Here is a 23,646-nt window from a genome sequence, read left to right as displayed (position 1 = left end):
AAACCCCCTTAAGAATTTTTTGTTTTGTTTAGTTTTTTGCTTGACATCTAGTTAACCTGTATACTAACATTTTAAACCACTCTTATCTAAAGTTCTGAGGGTGAATTGGACTGTGTGATTGTGTTACTGATTGTTTTGCCCTGTTGGCTGCATCATTCATTTTTCCTTCCATTTTGTGCATTTTGGGGAAGCATTCTGTTATTTAAAACCACCCCCTTTTTGCATTTCTTTGAGAACATACCAGCTGTGAATCTTACTGGTCAGCACCTCAGAGTCAGTTGAAGGTACAGGACTTATCGTTGTTAACCCACTGTGCTGTGTTGTTCTACAGTTTCCACTCTGGCCAGCATTGACATTCATCACCACTCACTGTCACTGAATCCATGCATGTGTAGCTGTCAGCGATGGTAGCATCGACGGTCATTACTGTATGAGCAGGTGACTGAAAAACATCTTTACCTTTTTGAAAAAAAAGGAAGAATGATGTAGTCTGACAGGAAAACCTGATATAACAGGACCCCAAATGGTGCCAGTCATCACTTTTCTATAATTCCTACATACAGGAAATAAAAGCATTGTTAGATGGTTTTTTTTATTATTAATATATATTGCAAACCTTACTGTTTAAAAAATGATTCCAATGACATCTTTTCTTTGTTGAATATGTTTTTAAGGGAACAAAAAGGAAGTTCTCAAGTTGTAGGTGACTTTTTTCTAGAACCGTTGCTATGTATCTGAGCTGAATGGCTGAGTTGTATTTTTATGTATGTGGGTCTGTTTGTGCGTTTCCTAAAGATGTGAGTGACCGAGTGATATAATTTGACACGTTGCCAATTGAAACCCAGTGTTTTAGGTTAGGAATGCCAGACACCCTGATGATGTAAAAATAAATAATAATAATAATAAAAAAAAAACAAGTGAATAAAATGTTGCCTGTAACTACAGTGTAGTTGGACTGCAGAAACACGGCTCTGCTCAGGCCTGATACTGTATCTCCACTTAACACCCTGCATAGAACCACTGCTCCATTTTAAGGAACCTTTTACTAATATATCCTCACAAAAATAATGTGTAAGGAAAAAGAAATCAATATCAAATATGGAAGGGAGAAGCATTATATTATGCAAAAACTCATCTTGAAATTTGTTTATGTTTCAAGTTTAACATGATCAAAGTTCCACTAATAAATGGCCACACCTGTACAACTGTGAGTAAAATATTGTATGTTCAATGTTCAATGTTGTATGTTCATAGATAGTCCAGACTATACATTTTTGGAATTGTTATGATCAGACAAATAATGCAGTATATTTTTCAGCATGATTGGAGCATTTTTACATTTTGACTTCTGTGTAACCCTTCATTGACCCCTACCTAGTTATAAGTACCACTCTGGGATGGTTATCATACATTTTTGTATAGGCCATGGTACAGTGAGGCTGGATTGTAAGTGTCCTTTCAAGTGGTAACGATAAGGTCAAAACCTGTTCACTTCCATCATGCGCATGATGATAAAACATTTTTCCCTGTAACAATCCCAAACATGTCCAGCAGGTGGCAGAAAGGCATGTGATATATTACACAAGCAAATCAAATTTACTTTTTGTGTTGGTGTGGCCAATCAAAATTAACAACAATTTAATCAATGTGTCTTGGAGCTGGAGGTTAACCCAGTAGTCATAGGGCATGAGGCGAAATACACCCTGGACAGGACGCCAGTCTGTTGCAGGACCACATATAGACAAACAAACACAGTCAAACCTACGTGCACACCTACGGACAATTTAAAGTTTCCAGTCCACCTAACCTGCATGCCTTTGTTATGTGGGAGGAAGCCGTAGCACCCGGAGGAAACCCGCGCAAATGCGGGGAGAACACGCAATCTCCACACAGAAAGGCTACAGGTGGGAATCGATCCCATGATCCCATGCTGTGAGGCAACAGTGCTAACTACTAAGCCACCGTGTTGCCCATGAAATGAACTTTTGAAAATATTTCTATTTGCTCTCATTGGTCAGGCTCACTGTTTTTTTTGCCAAAACTGAGTAGTCTCAGGCTGAAGTATACAAACTATAATACTGTCAATTTAGCTCTAAGTTGAAAATCATATTTATTATCATTTTTGCTAAGCCTTTGTTGAAATATAAGCTGAGTTGGTTAGGTAATGACAGTTTTAGTAGTAGGAACTCCTGCACTCTGAAGCCCACAAAGACTTATGCAATAATTGTGTTTCACTTACAGCATGCAATAATATCAACAAACTCTCGAATAAAGCCACCAATTTGTGACAAATTAACAATACACATCTGCTGACCTCTGTGCAGTAATATGCCTCCTCAAATAAGCATATTATAAAGGGAGAATGGTGTATTTTGTACAAATATTTAAAAAGTATTAAAATTAGTCTATGTGTACATAAAACAGTTGGATGAATGAAAATGTGTTGTTCTTATCTTGAATAATTAAAACAACATTAATGCCAAATTTTGTGTCAGTCATTTGTTAATGATTTTATGTGTGTACCATATTTCTGTAGTGTGCCGCTGCATTGGTAGGCTCTGTGCATTTTTGTTTCACACGTGCATGTATCAAAAGTAACAAAAGTGTCCAAAAGAGTTCTCTTAATTAACAACATGGTCCTTTTATGTTAGACTACACATACCAACAGGCATCTTGACTGCTGCACGGTTTACTTTGAGCAGTTGTGTAAGACTGTTCCTGCTGCTGAGATGTTAAACATCTCCAGTGCCGGGGTTCTTGTGGCTGATCCTCAGTCAACTTTGACTACCAAATGTTAATGAGATCGCAACTGCACAGTGTTAAGGTCCAGCCAGATTTTAGTGAGTTCCTGGAGTACCTTCTTGAGAATGTAAGCCAGATGACTACTGGGCGTCAGTGTATCCTTCAGGTACAGTACACTGCCAAATCCTCCTCGTCACTGGTATCTATGTATATGTTCTTCCCCATAAAATAGTTACCTCCGCCAAGGAGGTTATGTTTTCGGTCACATTTGTTTGTCTGTCTGTCAGCAGGATAACTCAAAAAGTTTTGAATGAATTAAATTTCGTGGAGTGGTTAGAAATGACAAGAGGAACAAGTGATTAAATTTTAGTGGTGATCCGGATCACGATCCGGATCCCGATGCTAACACGTTAGCATGTCTATGGCCTTTTCAGTGTTAAAAGTTAGCATTAAGCAGTTGCAGCTGTCGGGTGCATTTGTTTTCAAATTGTAATATTTCTTAAATTTATTTTTGTTTATATATTAATAATCCAATGATTATTATATACAATTTTAGAGAAAGCGACAAAAATAAATAGATCACTGTGCCAAGAAGGGACTCTTTAGGGTCAGTGACCCTATGGCCTTGTTTAGAGAAGTGTTTCATAAATGTTAAAAAAATTCATATATTTGCAGTTTAGTTGAATAATAAATTGAATTTTGTCTCATTTGTTTTTGTCTATAAGCACATGCAATATCAGTGCTCACATGACAGTAGCTTCTGGGAAAGGTGCAAGTTGCAATAAACTGTGATGCCAAGCGCTAAGGATACATGCTATCCAGTCACAGCAGATGGAACTTTTTTTTACTACTGAGCAAACATCATTGTTAGACTTTTTTAGGTTCAATGATTCCACGGCATGTAGATGTTATGGCGTCAGTGACGTGGCCTTGGTGGAGGTTTGCACTTTGAGTGCTTCTAGTTGTAATTTGAATTTCTGACACTGATATGCATTACTTTGCGTTTTTACCAGAAGACTTGGCAGGTTAAAGAAAAAAGATTTATTACATAGGTAAGTACAGAATTCTAAATTTTGTTTGGCTTCAGTCCCCATCACAGCAGTGGGATGAGCCAAAATGTTCTTGAATCCTGCCGATGGAGGAGGGAGGGGGCGGAGCCCATTCCCCACAGTGGACAGGAACAACTGATATCACAGACATTCGAGAGCGTGTCAGGCGTAGAAGTGAAACATTTGAGAGCGTGTCAGGCGTAGAAGTGAAAAACAGCAAGAGATGAGTGAAACATTGAAGCCTTTAAGAATGTGCCTGCATCCTATTAGTTTGTGGTGATGATTAATGTTAACACCTGTTTAGAATTATGTATGTGGCAGGAGCCAATTAGCTGCTTTCAAGAAACTGAATTGTGAGTTCTCTGGCAGAACTTACACTGCACTACATTTCTAGATGTTAAAAAGCAACTACAACTCTTGATTATAATTTGTCATTGTAATATATAGCCTTTTTATTGTCATTGTACATATACATATATACAATGAAACTTGTCCTCTGCATTTAACAGTTGGACGCAATTCAACAACTAGGAGCAGTGGGCACCCACAGTCTAGCACCCGAGAAGCAACTCCAGATGTATAGACTTTGCCTTTAGTCAAGGGCAGAGAAAGGAGCAGACCCTAAATAAGCATGTTTTTGATTGTGGGAGGAAATCTGAGTGCCCAGAGGAAACCCACACAGACATGGGGAGAACATGCAAACTCCACACAGATTGGCTGGGAAGCGATCCAACAACCTTCTTGCTGTGAAGCATCAGTGCTAACCACTAAAGGCACTAAACTGATTAAGTTTTTAACTGTAAAGCAAATGTAAATTAACTCAAACCCCCATGCCATCAATATGGTGGCAATCCTTTGGTGGAGAGGAAGATCATCTCTTCATAAATTCCCTGACAGGACGGTGGACCCGGAGATGACTAAACAGACCCAGTCTGAAACAAACTCCACAGTACAGTATATGAAAATGCTCCTGAAGAGTAAAGGATTCTTCAGCTTTACCCACCCTTCTTAGAATTTTTGTGTCACTGATAAATTTGAAAACCCTGCCAGACCAGGAGCACGAAAGACGAACAGGGGCCTAACAGTGAGCCCTGTGGTACCCCATTGGTTATTTGAGCCAATTTGATCTTTTGCCATTGATGACCACCTGTTTCCTGTGGGACAGCCAAATACCAAAGCATGACATCTTAATTTCCTTCAGAATTCCATAATCCCTGGTCTACATACTTGGACCAGTGATTTTCCTGCTTGCTGGAAAGGTGTCTGGTATGAGCCCTCCAGAGAAATGTGGTACTCTCCCTTTAAGCGCCTCTCCTCGTTGCTCGCTTCCCCATTTCGCTGTTTTATTTTCATTCCCACCTCTCGTGATCATGGCTGCTAACTGTACTGAAGAGCCGTTCCCCTTCCACGGGCTGCTCCCCAAAAAAGAGACCGGCGCCGCGTCTTACCTCACCAGGTTCCCGGACTACGATGGGCGAGGGGTGCTCATCGCGATCCTGGACACCGGCGTGGACCCTGGGGCCCCCGGCATGCAGGTACCAGGACCATAGTCACTGTCGTTCACAAGTGTTACGGGTGGAATTTACAACATATGAACAGTCCCGTCAGTGTCTTATCAAGGGGGAAAAAGACGTCATACTGATGTAAAGTGTGGAAAATGTGTGACTTTCATCAAAGTCCAAGCCACGTCCTGATTCTGGCTCTGCTGACACACGTTGGCCGCGAGCGTACGGCCTGCTAGCATTAGCTTGCTAGCGAAGTTCAACAACGTCTTACTACAGTACAGCTTACGTGACGAACGAAAATAGTTACAGGATATATAATGTGTGAAACATGCTTTGCTTTGTGTTTCGGTGTCATACCAGCGTAACCTTTATAAACATGTTTAGCGTGTATGTTAGCTAAGTACAGATGCTGTGTTAGCGCAATGTCGGGTGTCAATTTTTAAAAAAAAATGACGTGACTCATCTCGTTTGGGAAAACTTGGGTTATGCTAATTTAAGTCCTTGTTAATAAAGGTTGTAATATGATTTATGATAGGGGTTAGTTAGTTGCTATTTAGGAAGGCTACGTGCGCTCTGGGATCATGTTTTTTCACGTAGCAGTTGAACGAGACGTTGCCTGTTTTTTCCACACAACTGTGGATTGATTTACTTTGTGGCACCAGTACACTGAATTATGACTGAGCACATGTGGAAAGTGCTAAAACACTGTAAACAAACATGTGCTGATTCCAGCACCTGTGCGTTTGACTCATTGTGGTTTATCCATGACTCATGTAGACCCTCTCAGACCATATTATAACATACTGTCATCTACACGGTTCAATGCCTGCTTGGACTTGGTGTTGGGTAGGGTTGTGGAAACCACTGACTTGGGTGCTTTTGTTGGTGAAGAATCATTTACTGACCTTGACTTTGCAGTTGATGCTGTGTTTGAATAGCACTTGAGAAGCTGAGTGAGGAATTACAGAGTCTGGGTTTGCAATTGTTCTTTATCAAGACTCCAAAGATTCAGGTTTTAATGACTTACTGGACTTGGCCATCAGAAGTGTATCTGTATGTAGTGAAAGGGCTGAACTTGTGGAGACATTTACTTATCTTGGCAGTGCCATACATGTCTCTGAGTCCTCAGCCTTTGAGATTGAGAGGAGCCTGGGAAGAGCTTGTGGAGTCATGAGGTCACCAGACAGAGGTGTTTGTTGTTGATGATATCTTTGCAGACAAATGAAGGTCTGCGTCTTTAGGGCCCTGCTGCTGCCTGTCTTACTGTATGGTTGTGAGACTCGGGCGTTAACCAGTGACCTAAGGTGATGACTGAATGTCTTTGGTACCACGTGTCTCAGAAGGATCCTTAGGTACTGTTGGAATAACTGTATCAAACAACCGGTTACTAAGAGAGACATGGATAAGTAGTATCATTTGCATTGTGAGCAAATGTCAACTGTGACATTTTGGCCCATTTCTCTCTGCATGATCCAGCATGCAGGTGCCTGAATGTTGAGGATCCCAGGACCTGGAGAAGGCCAAGGGGACGTCCATGTTTCACCTGGCTGTGGCAGATGGGTGGCTATTTTAGAGATGTGGGAATGGACTGCCTAGGTGGTTGCCATCTAGGACCCAAGGCAGCTCCACAGTGTTGTGGATGCATGCTCCCAGACTTGACATGACCTGGTCAGACCACGTAATACAGTCTGTGGGCCACCTCAGGGACCTGCAAAGAGATGTTTTTATAAATTTAGTCTAACTGTATTCTAATGTAATATCTTTATACTATTGTTCTTGGAGAAATAAGATCAGTCAATCAGTTCTCTATTTAAACCCGTTGCATTAGTGCCTGACATTGAATGGCAGCAAAAGATGATGTTCTTTTTCCAAAAATACATATTTTTTTGTCAAATGTATAAATTGTGCTAATTGAGGATCCACAATTTGCAATTTCATACATTTGAGTATATTTTGAAGTACCTAAACCTTTTTCAAATAATGAAAAGCTGCTACATAACCAACATTTTTAAATAAGCAACATGTATGACCTCCTGTCACCTTTTCTATGATGCTTTTAAGGTAGAAAACTGATGCATTTCTATTCGGTGATCTCCTGCCAGTTATTGTTAAAATTGGGTTATATTTAACTACATTGTTGCCAATATAGGGCAGGATATCTACAAAGTAGTGATGCACGGGTCAGGGTTTTTTAACACCTGTCCACACCTGAACTATTATAAGGACCAATCTGTACTGCCCAACCCACAAATGTATGCAGTGGTTTATGACCCAAACCCAACACTGGAGACCATGTACATGCACACTCTGACTCTGTCTCTCACATGTGCACACACACTCTCTTACCCACACACACAAACGTGTGCATGCGTAAAATCGTGACATCTGGCATCTTAAAAAAAAAAAAAGCCTGCAGTTTTTCTTCACCAAAACTGATGACTGCCAGCCTTTAAAAGTATTCTAATTAATATTTCAACAATTTGTGAGATCTAGGTTATGGTGTTTAAAGAGACTTTATCTTGAAGCATAGAGTGCATGCTCGGTTATACTGTGCAAAACATGGTATTTTTTTTTTCCACAAATGTTTTATTGAGTTTTCAATAGAAAATTACAACCCTTTTTCATTTCAATTCTGATTGAATATATTAACCGAGATGAATGCACACAAACAAATAGAAAAAAAAAAAGAAAAAAAATTAAAACAACAAAAAAAAGGGGGGGGGGGCAACCGGTCACGGGGGGTCTGGAGCCTATCCCAGCATTCATAGGGTGAGAGTCAGTGTGCACCCTGGACAGGACGCCAGTCTGTCGCAGGGCCACATACTGACAGACAAACTGATTCACACTTGCACACACATCTACGGCCAGTTTAAAGTTTCCACTCCACTTAACCTGCATGTCTGTAGAAGTAGGAGAGGAAGCTGGAGGTCTTGGGTGGAACCCACCAGAGCATAGGGAAAACATGCAAATTTCACAGAGTAAGGACCAGGTGGGAAGTGATCCCAGGACCTTCTTACTGTGATGCAACAGTGCTAACCACTCAGCCATCGTGCCACCCTCTGTGTCTTTCAGTGAAGTAAATTATTGTCTGTGGTGTTAGAAAAAGGATCACTCCGGACTTCCTACACACTATGTTTTTTTTTCCATCCTGCACTCGTTTGTTGCGGTGTGTGTGGGGGAAGAGAGAGAAGCGAGAAATTTAGCGCTCTTCCACATGGAGACAAGGTTAGATGTATCTTCAAAAGTTTTGCTACTTTTTTATTGCTGTTTTAGTCCACAGTTTTTTTTTGTTTGTTTGTTTGTTTTTTTACTTGCATCTACAATGGGTTAGTGCGCTGTGGTGTTAATATTCATGGTGACAGGACATGGCAGTCTCATTAAAGATGATCTGATTGGCTGTTCAGTTACATTTCGGCCCTGACATCCATCAAAACAGATCTGTTGCATTTTTGCGCTGTAGCGGTTCGTTGTGCTGCTGCCGAGCGAGTGGAAAAGGAAACATTCACTGGAGTGGAGTCTGTCAACTCCATGCTCACATCACACACAACAAACAGCAGCTGGAACCCAAATGTAGCAGGCGTCGTCACCTACCTGCCGACATGAGAGCAGCACATCAAGCAGAGCGCGCTCTTTGGCGCGCATCACATTGAGCCTTTTGTATGCCATTTACAGAGTGTGTAATATATCTGTAAATTATTAATTACTGAGCAGGAACTCTGCTTTGTCACTTTTTGACCTGCCCTGTGGCCCCTGTCTGAACTGCAGGTCAACCTCTAACCCACTACTTCATATGAAAAGCTCTTTGTTTTGTTTTTGACCATGGGGTTTGTAATTTGATATGAATTATTTTTTTAATGAATAATAATTTATAAAAGTATCCTACTTGTTGTGAGACTTAGCCACTAATTTCAATTAAATTTATTTAGTTTATATAGCACCAAATCACAACAAAGCTGCCTCAACGTGCTTTACACAAGTAAGGTCAAACCTTACCAACCCTCCTGAGCAAGCACACAGGTGACAGTGGTAAGGAAAATGGTAAATGGACTGCATTTATATAGCACTTTTCCATCTGCATCAGATGCTCAAAGCGCTTTACAGTAATGCCCCACATTCACCCCGACATCAGAATGCTGTCATACAAGGCGCTCACTACACACTGGGAGAAACTAGGGGATTAAGGACCTTGCCCAAGCGCCCTTAGTGATTTTTCCAGTTAGGATGGGATTTGAACCAAGGATCCTCTGGTCTCAAGCTCAACGCTTAACTATTAGACCATCACCTCCCCTAAAACTCCCTCTGATAATGTTGAGGAAGAAACCTCAAGCAGACCAGACTCCGACTCACTAAGTGGCATCCTAAGACAATGACTGCATGTATGTACTAGGTCTCTCTGGGGGATCCTTGGGTCCTGTTGAAATGAGATTGTGTCAAATGAGCAGTATCTTGGGGAGACTCAGATGAGTATCACTTACACTGTGAGTGCCAGTTGTGAAATTTTGCGTACATGATTCAGCACGTTGGTTTTGGTGAAGGGCACTGGGGATGCCCAGGTTTCACCTGGCTGTGGCAGCTTATTTTCGAGAAGTGAGGATGAACCAATTATAGGCCTTAGATGGTTGCCATCCAGGACCCTTGATGGTTCCATGGTGTTGTGGATGTAGCAACACCAGTGCATGCTCCCAGACTTGATGACTTGATTTCATCTTGTTGGAATAGAATGTAGAACCGTAAATGATTTCCTGTTGAGCGACTGATGACAGGACCCCACTGTATTTTATACAAGTTGTAATGTCACTGATTTTTTGCACGGTATTGTAAATACAAGCAAGGTTGCATCGGTAGTTGTTATGCTTGCCTTCCAAAGAGACAGTCCATCTTTCGAGACCACACCTACTCCATTCTCCATGTACATCTGGAGTTCCTCCAGAAAGGCCATCTGGCATAAAACCTGCACGGACTCAGCATGGTTCCCACCTACTCCACTACGACGGAAAAGAAGGCCGGTAAAGCCATGGTCACAACCCGCCGTACTTGCACGCGTGTGCAGTCTACTTGCAAAAACGTGGGCTAAATTTGGAGATCCGTACGTCGTAAGTACTGCCTCAGTACGAATTTAGGAGCACGCAGACACGCCGTAGAGGTTTTAGTGCATGCAGAACTTTCGCAGCGGTCAGGCTGCGGATTCACCAGCAGTACAGATGACGCACGTTGTGAGTACTGCCTCCGTACAGATTCAAAGCAGCACATTTCCATTCAATTACTGTTGAATTAACCAAATGCGTACAGAGGCAGTAGGCTACTCACCACATACTATGGAATTAAATTGTAGGTATCAGATCTTGAGGATTGTGATAGACATATATAAATTAGAATTAAGTTGAAATTTAAAAAGCTGGTAATCAGGTGTGTAGTGAATATATTCCTCTGTCAGTTTCACACCTTGTGTGACTTTTCACTAACTCTGATGTGGGGAGGCTGACAGACTTGCACGATGCAGCTTCTCACTTGAACTTGGACCTTATTTCCAAACTTCAGCAACACACACACTCCACAGCTTCAGTCTGATAACTAGCTGTAACTTTTCGAGGCAAGTAAACACTCGTACAAATGACCGCTGCAGGCTGGACATGCTCATGCATCGCCGACGCCGAAAAACACCTGCCGCTCCGGTCCCGCTCATAACACACATATCAAAAGAAAAGCCGACCCCACACACACACACACTGCTTTATTGTCAACTCTCTTTATTATTACACTCCTAGAGACGTGCGTTGAACGTACTCCCTCCCTCCTCTTGCTACTGCTTTATGTTTTCACAAAAATGTAGTGGCCATGGCATCCGCAGAAAACGTACGGTGGAAAAAAAACGCACAGTGAATTGTGACCGGCGCATAATCAGCAGCTATTTAATCCATGTCAATTAGCTGGAAAGCTCTTTGCACAGTGTGCTTATGATTGGCTCACACAGATACAAGCCATTTATGACGCTAGTTGGTTCCCTCCTCCTCCTTTGGAGCATTTATTTAATATGCTACTGTGCTTGTTTTTATACATGTTTATTTTTCACCGCATGAAATTCTTTTCATAAATAGCTTGTGGCCCAAGTGTTAAGTGTTTTTTCAGAGGCACAGGAAAAACATTTGCTGTGTAAAAAGCATCACCACCACTGTAATTGAAGACAAGTACGGTAATACACATCAGGTTTTCAGTGTCCCACAACTGACATGGAATGTTACTAACCAGTTCGGGAATAATTTTTTTTTTCTTCTCTCTCTCTAACATTTCAGGAACGTCAATTTTGAGGTGGAATCCAAAACCAGAAATGTTAAAATTATGTTTCTGTTTGGAACCAACCAGTTGGGAAAAACTTCTGGTTCAATGCACTGACTTAAAATTTGTAACTCCTGCACACAAACCTTCAACAGCTACACCAATCCCCTGCTAAATAGTCACCTGTGCACTAGCATCATTGAGACACTTTTTTCTTCTTTTTGTTTAGCATTTCATCATTGTTTGGAAGTGGTTCACTTTATTTTATGCAAGAAGGTGACTCATCACCAAACTGATGAATGATAATAATGATGGGAAGAATGCAGAAATCCACCAGCCCATTGTGTAATATTAGCCTTTCTTTGAAGATGGCTACGTTTGACAGTTTTACAAAGTACAGTTTGTTTGAAACACTGTGTACAAAGAATGCTTTTCCCCCAATGCAATAGACTGCTTGCAGGACAATCTAAAGGCTTTACTAAGTGACATCTGAGATGAGGCTTTTCATATGGATATGGAATATTTGCTGTTTGACCATTCCAGTCTGATGTACCTAACTGGGTACTGATTGCTTTATTCAGGTCACAAGTGAGGGGAAACCAAAACTCATTGACATCATTGACACGACGGGCAGCGGAGACGTGAACACGAGCATAGTGGTGGAACCTAAAGATGGGACAATCACTGGCCTCTCTGGTAGAACACTTAAGGTCTGAGAGCACCTTTTTGATCATTACAGTTAATAATAATAATAATAATAAAGTTAATGTGGTTGTTGACCCTGATAGAGTCCATAACCAGTATTATACTGGCATAACATTCGGAGGTGGTGGGTATTAACTCCATTCATTGCGTATGTGCTGGACTTTTATCTTTAACAGTAGTTGAGTAGGTCTTTAGAGCTTAAATTTCTTTGTATTTGTTTCATGGTGCAGTCTGTGTCCTCACCTTTCTTTCCATTTAGATTCCTCCTGCTTGGGTCAATCCATCAGGGAAGTATCACATTGGAGTTAAAAATGGCTACGAGTTCTTCCCCAAGGCTCTTAAAGAAAGAATCCAGGTAGAAGCGTGACATTTTTATTAAGGTTGTCATATTTATACAGCTCAGTGTCAAGTGTACAGTGGCTATATATATATATATATATATATATATATATATATATATATATATATATATATATACGAGGGCTGTCAATAAAGTATAGGTCCTTTTTATTTTTTTCAAAAACTATATGGATTTCATTCATATGTTTTACGTCAGACATGCTTGAACCCTCGTGCGCGTGCATGAGTTTTTCCACGCCTGTCGGTGACGTCATTCACCTGTGAGCACTCCTTGTGGGAGGAGTCGTCCAGCCCCTCGTCGGAATTCCTTTGTCTGAGAAGTTGCTGAGAGACTGGCGCTTTGTTTGATCAAAATGTTTTCTAAACCTGTGAGACACATCGAAGTGGACATGGTTCGAAAAATTAAGCTGGTTTTCGGTAAAAAGTTTAACAGCTGATGAGAGATTTTGAGGTGATACTGTCGCTTTAAGGACTTCCCACGGTGCGAGACGTTGCGCAACGCTCACAGGTGCCGTCGTCAGCCTGTTTCAAGCTTAAAACCTCCACATTTCAGGCTCTATTGATCCAGGACGTTGTGAGAGAACAGAGAAGTTTCAGAAGAAGTCGGTTTCAGCATTTTATCCGGTTATTCCACTGTTAAAGGAGATTTTTTTTTAATGAAAGACGTGCGGACGGCACAGGAAAAACACCTCTGTGTTGATAACCATTTGTAAAATCCAGGCGGCTTTTGATGGCTTTCAGTGGAGTGAGTATATGAGAAATTGTTTAACAGCTGGACATGTTCCAACTTGTCCTTAAGGCTTCCAACAGAGGTGTTTTTCCTGTGGCGGAGTGTCGCGGCGGCTGCGAGCCGACGCTGCAATCCGCCCGCATGTCTTTCATTAAAAAAATCTCCTTTAACAGTGGAATATCCAGATAAAATGCTGAAACCGACTTCTTCTGAAACTTATCTGTTCTCTCACGACGTCCTGGATCCAATAGAGCCTGAAATGTGGAGGTTTTAAGCTTGAAACAGGCTGATGACGGCGCCTGAGAGCGGTGCGCGACGTCTCGCACCGTGGGAAGTCCTTAAAGCGACAGTATCACCTCAAAATCTCTCATCAGCTGTTAAAATTTTTACCGAAAACCAGCTTAATTTTTCGAACCATGTCCACTTCGATGTGTCTCACAGGTTTAGAAAAAATTTTGATCAAACAAAGCGCCAGTCTCTCAGCAACTTCTCAGACAAAGGAATTCCGACGAGGGGCTGGACGACTCCTCCCACGAGGAGTGCTCACAGGCGAATGACGTCACCGACAGGCGTGGAAAAACTCACGCATGCGCACGAGGGTTCAAGCATGTCTGACGTAAAAACATATGAATGAAATCCATATAGTTTTTGAAAAAAATAAAAAGGACCTATACTTTATGGACAGCCCTCGTGTGTGTGTGTGTGTATATATATATATATATATATATATATATATATATATATATGTGTGTGTGTGTGTATATATATATATATATATATATATATATATATATATATGTGTGTGTGTGTGTATATATATATATATATATATATATGTGTGTGTGTGTGTGTATATATATATATATATATATATATATATATATATATATATATGTGTGTGTGTGTGTGTATATATATATATATATATATATATATATATATATATATATATATATATATATATATATATATATATATGTGTGTGTGTGTGTGTATATATATATATATATATATATATATATATATATATATATATGTGTGTGTGTGTGTGTATATATATATATATGTGTGTGTGTGTGTGTATATATATATATATATGTGTGTGTGTGTGTGTATATATATATATATATGTGTGTGTGTGTGTGTATATATATATATATATGTGTGTGTGTGTGTGTGTGTGTATATATATATATATATGTGTGTGTGTGTGTGTGTGTGTGTATATATATATATATGTGTGTGTGTGTGTGTGTGTGTGTGTATATATATATATATATGTGTGTGTGTGTGTGTGTGTGTGTATATATATATATATATATATGTGTGTGTGTGTGTGTGTGTGTGTATATATATATATATGTGTGTGTGTGTGTGTGTGTGTGTATATATATATATGTGTGTGTGTGTGTGTGTGTATATATATATATATGTGTGTGTGTGTGTGTGTGTATATATATATATATATGTGTGTGTGTGTGTGTGTGTGTGTGTGTATATATATATATATGTGTGTGTGTGTGTGTGTGTGTGTATATATATATATATATGTGTGTGTGTGTGTGTGTGTGTGTGTGTATATATATATATATATGTGTGTGTGTGTGTGTATATATATATATATGTGTGTGTGTGTGTGTGTGTGTATATATATATATATGTGTGTGTGTGTGTGTGTGTGTGTGTGTGTGTGTATATATATATATATATGTGTGTGTGTGTGTGTGTGTGTGTGTGTATATATATATATATATATATATATATATATATATATATATATATATGTATATGTGTGTGTGTGTGTGTGTATATACACACACACAGCATGTCCACTGTGAGAGACATAATCTAAAAAAAAATATCCAGAAATCACAATGTATGATTTTTTTAAAATAATTTATTTGTATGTTACTGCTGCAAATAAGTATGTCAACACCTGTGAAAATCAATGTTAATATTTGGTACAGTAGCCTTTGCTTGCAATTACAGAGGTCAAATGTTTCCTGTAGTTTTTCACTAGGTTTGCACACTGCAGCAGGGATTTTGGTCCACTCCTCCATACAGATCTTCTCCAAATCTTTCAGGTTTGGAGTTTCACCTCCCTCCAAAGATTTTCTATTGAGTTCAGGTCTGGAGACTGGCCAGACCACTCCAGGACCTTGAAATACTTCTTACGGAGCCCCTCCTTAGTTGCCCTGGCTGTGTGTTTGGGGTCATTGTCATGCTGGAAGACCCAGCCATGACCCATCTTCAATGCTCTTACTGAGGGAAGGAGGTTGTTTGCCAAAATCTCGCAATACATGACCCCATCCATCCTCCCTTCAATACGGTGCAGTCGTCCCTTTGCAGAAGAGCACCCCCAGAGTATGATGTTTCCACCCCCATGCTTCACGGTTGGGATGGTTTTCTTGGGGTTGTTCTCATCCTCTAAAAATGGTAAGTGGAGTTGATTCCAAAAAGCTCTATTCAGGTCTCATCTGACCACATGACCTCCCATGCCTCCTCTGGATGATCCAGATGGTCACTGATGAACTTCAAATCAAATCAAAATCAATTTCATTTATATAGCGCCAAATCACAACAAACAGTTGCCCCAAGGCGCTTCATATTGTAAGGCAAAGCCATACAATAATTACAGAAAAACCCCAACTGTCAAAACGACCCCCTGTGAGCAAGCACTTGGTGACAGTGGGAAGGAAAAACTCCCTTTTAACAGGAAGAAACCTCCAGCAGAACCAGGCTCAGGGAGGGGCAGTCTTCTGCTGGGACTGGTTGGGGCTGAGGGAGCGAACCAGGAAAAAGACATGCTGTGGAAGAGAGCAGAGATCAATCACTAATGATTAAATGCAAAGTGGTGCATACAGAGCAAAATGAGAAAGAAACACTCAGTGCATCATGGGAACCCCCCAGCAGTCTAAGTCTATAGTAGCATAACTAAGGGATGGTTCAGGGTCACCCGATCCAGCCCTAACTATAAGCTTTAGCAAAAAGGAAAGTTTTAAGCCTAATCTTAAAAGTAGAGAGGGTGTCTGTCTCCCTGATCCGAATTGGGAGCTGGTTCCAGAGGAGAGGAGCCTGAAAGCTGAAGGCTCTGCCTCCCATTCTACTCTTACAAATCCTAGGAACTACAAGTAAGCCTGCAGTCTGAGAGCGAAGCGCTCTATTGGGGTGATATGGTACTATGAGGTCCCTAAGATAAGATGGGACCTGATTATTCAAAACCTTATAAGTAAGAAGAAGAATTTTAAATTCTATTCTAGAATTAACAGGAAGCCAATGAAGAGAGGCCAATATGGGTGAGATATGCTCTCTCCTTCTAGTCCCTGTCAGTACTCTAGCTGCAGCATTTTGAATTAACTGAAGGCTTTTCAGGGAACTTTTAGGACAACCTGATAATAATGAATTACAATAGTCCAGCCTAGAGGAAATAAATGCATGAATTAGTTTTTCAGCATCACTCTGAGATGAGACCTTTCTAATTTTAGAGATATTGCGCAAATGCAAAAAAGCAGTCCTACATATTTGTTTAATATGCGCATTGAATGACATACCCTGATCAAAAATGACTCCAAGATTTCTCACAGTATTAGACACCATGTTTCTAAGATTTGTGGGGCCAAGTACAATAACTTCAGTTTTATCTGAGTTTAAAAGCAGGAAATTAGAGGTCATCCATGTCTTTATGTCTGTAAGACAATCCTGCAGTTTAGCTAATTGGTGTGTGTCCTCTGGCTTCATGGATAGATAAAGCTGAGTATCATCTGCGTAACAATGAAAATTTAAGCAATGCTGTCTAATAATACTGCCTAAGGGAAGCATGTATAAAGTGAATAAAATTGGTCCTAGCACAGAACCTTGTGGGACTCCATAATTAACCTTAGTCTGTGAAGAAGATTCCCCATTTACATGAACAAATTGTAATTTATTAGATAAATATGATTCAAACCACCGCAGCGGGTGGTTTGAATGGGCCTGGGTTTGAATGGGTTGAAATGGGCCTGGACATGTGCTGGCTTGAGCAGGGGGACCTTGCTGCCCTGCAGGATTTTAAACCATGACAACATCATGAGTTACTAATGTAATCTTTGTGACTGTGGTCCCAGCTCTCTTCAGGTTATTGACCAGGTCCTCCTGTGTAGTTCTGAGCTTTCTCAGAATCATCCATACACCACAAAGTGAGATCTTGCATGGAATCCCAGACTGATGGAGATTGACAGTCATTTTATGTTTCTTCCACTTTCTGATAAATAATCGTAACAGTTGTCTTCTACCAAACTGCTTGCCTCTTGTCCTGTAGTCCATCCCAGCCTTGTGCAGGTCTACAGTTTTGTCCCTGGTGTCCTTAGACAGCTTTTTGGTCTTGGCCATGGTGGACGGGTTGGAGTATGATTGAGTGTGTGAACAGGTGTCTTTTATACAGGTAACAGGTTCAAACAGGTGCAGTTAATACAGGTAAAGAGTGCAGAATAAGAGGGCTTCTTAAAGAAAAATTAACAGGTCTGTGTGAGCCAGAATTCTTGCTGGTTGGTAGGTGTTCAAATACTTATTTGCAGCAGTAACATACAAATAAATTATTTAAAAAAAATCATACATTGTGATTTCTGGATTTTTTTTGATTTTTTTTTTGATTATGTCTCTCACAGTCAGTGTTGCCACAGTTACTTTGAAAAAGTAATCCAATTACTGATTACTCCTTGAAAAAGTAACTTAGTTACTTTACTGATTACTCAGTTGTAAAAGTAACTAAGTTAGATTACTAGTTACTTTTTTAGTTACTTTCCCCAGCTGCCGACAACAACTCTGCCACCTCAACATGACAACGATACCTGTTTTGCCAAAACTCACTTTATAGTCACCCTTTCTTGACTTTAGTGAAAATAAATACTTGTTTTATAAAAAGTAAAATAAAGACCTCTTTCTTGACCTCATATTTAACTGTTGACAGCACTGTAACAGTAAAACTTGCAATTTGTAACCTACATTGTTTATAAATGTAACTATAAAATTCTTTCTAACATTTTTCTAACATTTAAATTCTCTCTAAACATTTTACTTGTCTCAGTTATTATTATTATAAGTAGTATTAGTAGTTGTAAAAAAGGCTTCAAAACTGGACATTTAATCTAGGGGTGTTGTTTGGGGGGGGGGGGGAGCACATCCCTGCCCCACGCCCCCATTGCTTCTGGATTCGCCCCTGCTTTGGCGTCTGAGCACAAAAAATGGATAACATTTATTTATGCAGAAAACATGACCAGATTTACAGGTAAGAAAGTTTTATTGCGTTTTCACATCATGTGGTCCTCAGAAAGAGAGTTTAGGTGCATTTGAGTGGAAAATAGTGTTAGTTGTTGATGCGTCGCGGAGGATCAGCTGTTTTTAGCAAGCAGGTACGGAGCGGCTCAGCTCAGAATTCTAAATAAAGGAGAAAAAAAGCATAAAAATGTCTTTGTAAAGCTCAGTGCAGGTGTGGTGTTGTCATCGTGCTTTAAGAGCTGAGGACGAGTCATAGGTGCTGCAGAAAACCGCGGATGAAAAGCTCACAGCTCGCTGAAAGTGGGCAGTTCAGTCGAACCCCGACCCCCTGCACACGGACCAAGATTAATGCTGCTATCGACCCACAATGCAAAAATAATAGTAACACACAGTGACTTGGAGAAGTAACTTTAATCTGATTACTGATTTGGAAAGATTAACACGTTAGATTACTCGTTACTAAAAAAAAAAGTGGTTAGATTAGAGTAATGCGTTACTAAATAACACGTTACCGGCATCACTGCTCACAGTGGACGTGCACCTAAGATGAAAATTTCAGACACTTCCATGATTTCTAAGTGGGAGAACTTGCAAAATCGCAGGGTGTTCAAATACTCATTTTCCTCACTGTATATGAGTCAATAGTCAGATCATGACATGCTTCACACAAACGGTGTCACACAAAAAATATCATTTACATTTTTTTCAATGGTCAACCTGTTTTGATGTACCACATTTTCGAAACTATTAAGGTACAGGGGTTTTTTTTCCAAGTTTGGGAAGTTCTGCAACATATATTCGGACGCAAAATAAAATAGGGTTTAAAAAAATCGCAGTTCTGTACATTTTCAGTACAATCAAAACAAGAAAAACAGCATTAACAATCCAGCTTCAACAGCAATGACACAAGGCAGGTGTGACAAGTAGTCCAGCACATTACCAACTACAGATCCAGCAACCCCATGGCTGTTGATGGTGACGCCTCTCTGGCTGAGGAGCTCAACTGCTTCTTTGCACTCTTCGAGGTAAAGTCATCAGGATCCAATTTTCAATTTATTTTCATTTATATAGCACCAAATCACAACAGAGTTGCTTCAAGGCGGTGTGACTGACTCTGACCTGACTGGACCTGACGGCATCTCTGGAGGGGTGCTTCAGGACTGTGCAGACCAGCTAGCTGTAGTCTTTACCAGTGTCTATCCTAGTCCATTTTCCCACCCTGCCTGAAGTCCTCTGTGATCATACCTCTCCCAAAGAAGTCCACCATTAGCAGTATGAATGACTACTATTCAGTGGTACTTTCACCAGTCATCATAAAGTCCTTTGAAAACTGGTCCATACACACATCATTTCAAGTCTCCCAGCCAGAGTTGACCCACATCAGTTTGCCTACAGAGTGTACAGGTCAACAGAAGACGCCAACACTGCTCGGACCCACCTGAAGCAGCGGCGGAGCTACGTACGGCTTCTTTTTGTTGTCGTCAGCTATGCTTTTAACACCATCTTCACTCAGAGCCTGGTGGCCAAACTGTCAGACCCGGGACTGTCTCACTCGGTCTGCTCTGGAATCAAGGTTTCCTTGTCTAATCACTGCCAGAGAGTGAGAGTCAGCCTCAGCACTGGATCCCCCCTGCCTGTGTGCTGAGCCCCCTGCTCTACACCCTGCACACTCACAGCTGCACACCGGTTCACTCCAGCAATGGCATCATCAAGGTTGCTGATGACATCACTGTGGTGGGGCTCATCTCAAGGGGGCATGAGTCTGCATATGGGACAAGGTGGAACAGCTGTCTTTGTGGTGCACAGAAAATAACTTGCTGCTGAACACAACCAAGTCCAAGGAGCTGATCTTTGGCTACAGGAGGAAAAAGATGGACATTCAGCTGGGGACTTGGTGGAGAGGGTCTCCAACTTCTGTATTCTTGGTGCCCATATTATTGAGGAGAAGAGCCCACAACATTTTACAAGACTGTGCCCATCCTGGGCACTCACCGTTTGAGCCTGCTGCCCTCAGGCAAACGGTTGAGAACAATAAAAACTCAGAATAATGGATTAAAAAAATACTTTTTATAGCAAAGCATAATGACACTCAATGCTGTGTAAACCTGACTGTGTGCAGTATCCATTATGACTGTTTAAGACCAGCTGAATGTAAAACAGTATCATACATACAAATTCTGAGATTTTATTCTATACTTTTATTTAAATATTTGTATTTGTTTTTGTAGCACCAAGGGACACGTGCAGTTTCGATGTGTCCAGTATGCAATGACAATGAAGGCTTAATTGAATGGATTTGAATTAGGCATTAGGTGTTCTTTAGGCCAGTGTGTGAGTGAAAAGTCTTTCCCAGTTGTTACAAATCTTTTTTTTCTTTCTTCAATTCTTGTGAAATATATGTTTCAAGAACAAATATGACTTATAGTCCAGCAAATAGATTGGGACACCAAACCACTTCAAGACTAGTGATCAGATCTCAGACATCCTAATTCTAATCCTAATTCCTAATAAACCTTCATGTTTAGCTGGGAGGTTACCTTGTAGCTGGATCCATTCAGCCACAGGTTAGTGTGTCTCAGCTTGTAGGTAAAAATCATAAATTTAAGCTGTGTCCTTGCTGTACAGCAGGGATCACCAACCCTGCTCCCGGAGATCACCTGCCCTGCTTGTTTTCCAATTTAAAGTGATGCTTTTTCTGTTCATGTTGAACTAGTTGAAATCTGTAATGTACCTTTTTAGGGTTCTTTGTATGAAAGTATAGTCCATCACTGCTGGGCAGTCTGAACACGGTTAAGGTGCTGCTATATTTTCTACTAGAAAGAGCGAAAAGAGAAGCTGTGGGACCCATCACACAGAGCAGCAGTCTCTGAGGTCTGTCGCAAGTTAGAAGAGTTTGATTCGTCTCATCCAACACCCTCACAGGTCGGACCATAAAATTTGTCTACTCATCTATTGCAAAAGCTGCTGTTGTGTTTTACTGTGTCCTGATCATTCTTGTGGTTCATTGCTTCTCTTTTGTCTTGTGTAAAGCTGGAGAAGTTGCAGAAAGAAGAGTTGCAGAGTCAGTCAGAGCTGCTGGTATCACTAGAAAAGAAGTACAGTGATCCTGGTCCAGTGTATGATTGTGTGCTTTGGCATGACGATGTCACTTGGAGGTGAGAATTGCATTCTACCCCCTTTTTCTAAAAATGCTAAGGCCGGCTGTTTCTCCTTTGTGGATATTTATGCATGACTGTTTATCCATGTTTTCTTATGTTGTGTGTCCCCTTAAGAGCTGTAGTGGACACGTCAGAATGTGGAGAGTTGTCACAGTGCACTGTGCTGACCTCGTACAGAGAAAACCAAGAGTATGGCTCCCTAGGAAATGCTGAGATGCTTCACTACTCTATCAACATTTATGATGAGGGAAATACACTGTGCATCGTCACCAGTGGAGGTGAGCTGTCCTGCAGCATGTAAGCAATGTTTATGGTGCAAGAAGAAGTCCAGATTGAAAAGATGTTCCTGCTAGCTTGGCTAGCGGGAAATTTCCGTTTGGCAGACGTAGTAGAGTCTTGGTTTCAAGTTCGAGCAGTCCGGTGTTCAAATTCCACCGCCATCCCTGCTGCAAAGAAAGGTCATCAGGTCACAAACTAGCATTGTTGGCAGGATGTGGCAATTGACTGGGTGGTCACAGAACATGCTTAAATGCACCTGTGTTCTCGGGACGAAGTCAAAAATGGTGGGAAAATATGTAGCAAGGTGAAGTCCAGATTGAAAAGATGTTCCTGCTAGCTTGGCTAGTGCAGGGCTCGACAGCCATTTGCCCACTGGCAAATTTGCCCACTTTCAGGCCACTACGGGCCAGTACAGTTTATCAAATGATGGCCCGCTTGGACCAATACAAAAATATGCAAAATTCTATTTATTTTACCATATTTTGCAGTGGCAAAGTCGAATTTTTTCACATCTCCGTGTCATCAAACTTCACCGAGTCTGCCATGTTTGTTTTGGTCTCACACCACGGTCTATGCTCCCGCAGAATCTCGCGCACATTGAAATGTATGTTGTCGATGCGTGAAGTGTGTGTTCGACCGTTTCCGTCACCCATCTTCAGCAATGTTCTTTAGCATCTTTAAATACGCGGGAAGCTGCAGGAAACGAAGACGAACAAGACGCAAATCTAACAGAACGCTTTGAAATTCGAATTGAAATATGTTTAAACTACAGGTACCAAAACCCGGTCAACAACCAGGAAAGAGTTTTGCTAAAGGAATTGGCCAGAAGAGGAAGCTTAGTGATGATGAGTTAAGGGAGAGAGAGACAGGCTATATGAAAGAAACAAGAGGAAGAGAGGTTTTGTCCTGACCTGGCCGCAGAAATGGCCGTGGCTTGGTCATGACTAGGGATGGGTATCGAGAACCGGTTCCTTTCGGGTATCGTTAAGAAATGATTCGATCCACCGACATCAATAAGCTTTGTGCTTAAAGATTCTGTTATCGGTCCTTCAGAGTGGCCGTTGTTTTGGGGGTGTTTGTCAGGAAAATTATCACTTCTCTACATTGATTACAGACCCTGTAGCGGGTCCGTGATCAACTTTTCTGCAGTGCGGCTTTGCTCTGTACCTTGAACCAATCGAAGCAGTGGTTCGCAGATTGAAGCAATGCTTCGATCTGTTGCTTCGTTTATACTTTCTTTCTTTCGCTTAATTTTCCCCCGCTAACACCCTAAAGAGCATACGTCTGTGAGTATTATTTACCTTTTCTATGTTAAACCGACCTGTTATGGTCTTCTGAAACAGTTGATAGATGTATTTTATAACTTAAAAACGGGAGCGATGCTAACATGTTAGCATGTCTACGGCATTTTCAATGTCAAAAGTTAGCACTACGCAGCTCCAGCTGTCATCACGTTTGGGTGCATTTGTTTTCAAATTGTAATATTTCTTAAATTTATTTTTGTTTATATATTAATAATCTAATTATTATTATTATTATATACAATTTTAGAGAAAGAGACAAAAAGAACCCGAATAGAAACACAACAGAAA

The 23,646-nt window shown here is 40.7% G+C and overlaps 1 protein-coding gene across 2 annotated transcripts in view; it reads left to right on the top strand.

Annotated features, from left to right (window-relative positions):
* Positions 1–5,071: 5,071 nt before the first annotated feature.
* LOC117529776 (tripeptidyl-peptidase 2-like) overlaps positions 5,072–23,646 on the top strand; it is a 48,151-nt gene continuing 29,576 nt past the window's right edge. For both annotated transcript variants that reach the window (XM_034192642.1, XM_034192635.1), the window contains exons 1-6: positions 5,072–5,326; positions 12,151–12,279; positions 12,534–12,629; positions 21,435–21,539; positions 21,648–21,772; positions 21,890–22,053. In XM_034192642.1, the coding sequence (XP_034048533.1) occupies positions 5,162–5,326; positions 12,151–12,279; positions 12,534–12,629; positions 21,435–21,539; positions 21,648–21,772; positions 21,890–22,053 (784 nt within the window). In that variant the 5' untranslated portion in view covers positions 5,072–5,161. The remainder of the gene's footprint in view (positions 5,327–12,150; positions 12,280–12,533; positions 12,630–21,434; positions 21,540–21,647; positions 21,773–21,889; positions 22,054–23,646) is intronic.

Source organism: Thalassophryne amazonica, chromosome 2 (assembly GCF_902500255.1).
Source record: "Thalassophryne amazonica chromosome 2, fThaAma1.1, whole genome shotgun sequence".
Taxonomy (NCBI): domain Eukaryota; kingdom Metazoa; phylum Chordata; class Actinopteri; order Batrachoidiformes; family Batrachoididae; genus Thalassophryne; species Thalassophryne amazonica.
This window is presented reverse-complemented; position numbering and strand designations above follow the sequence as displayed.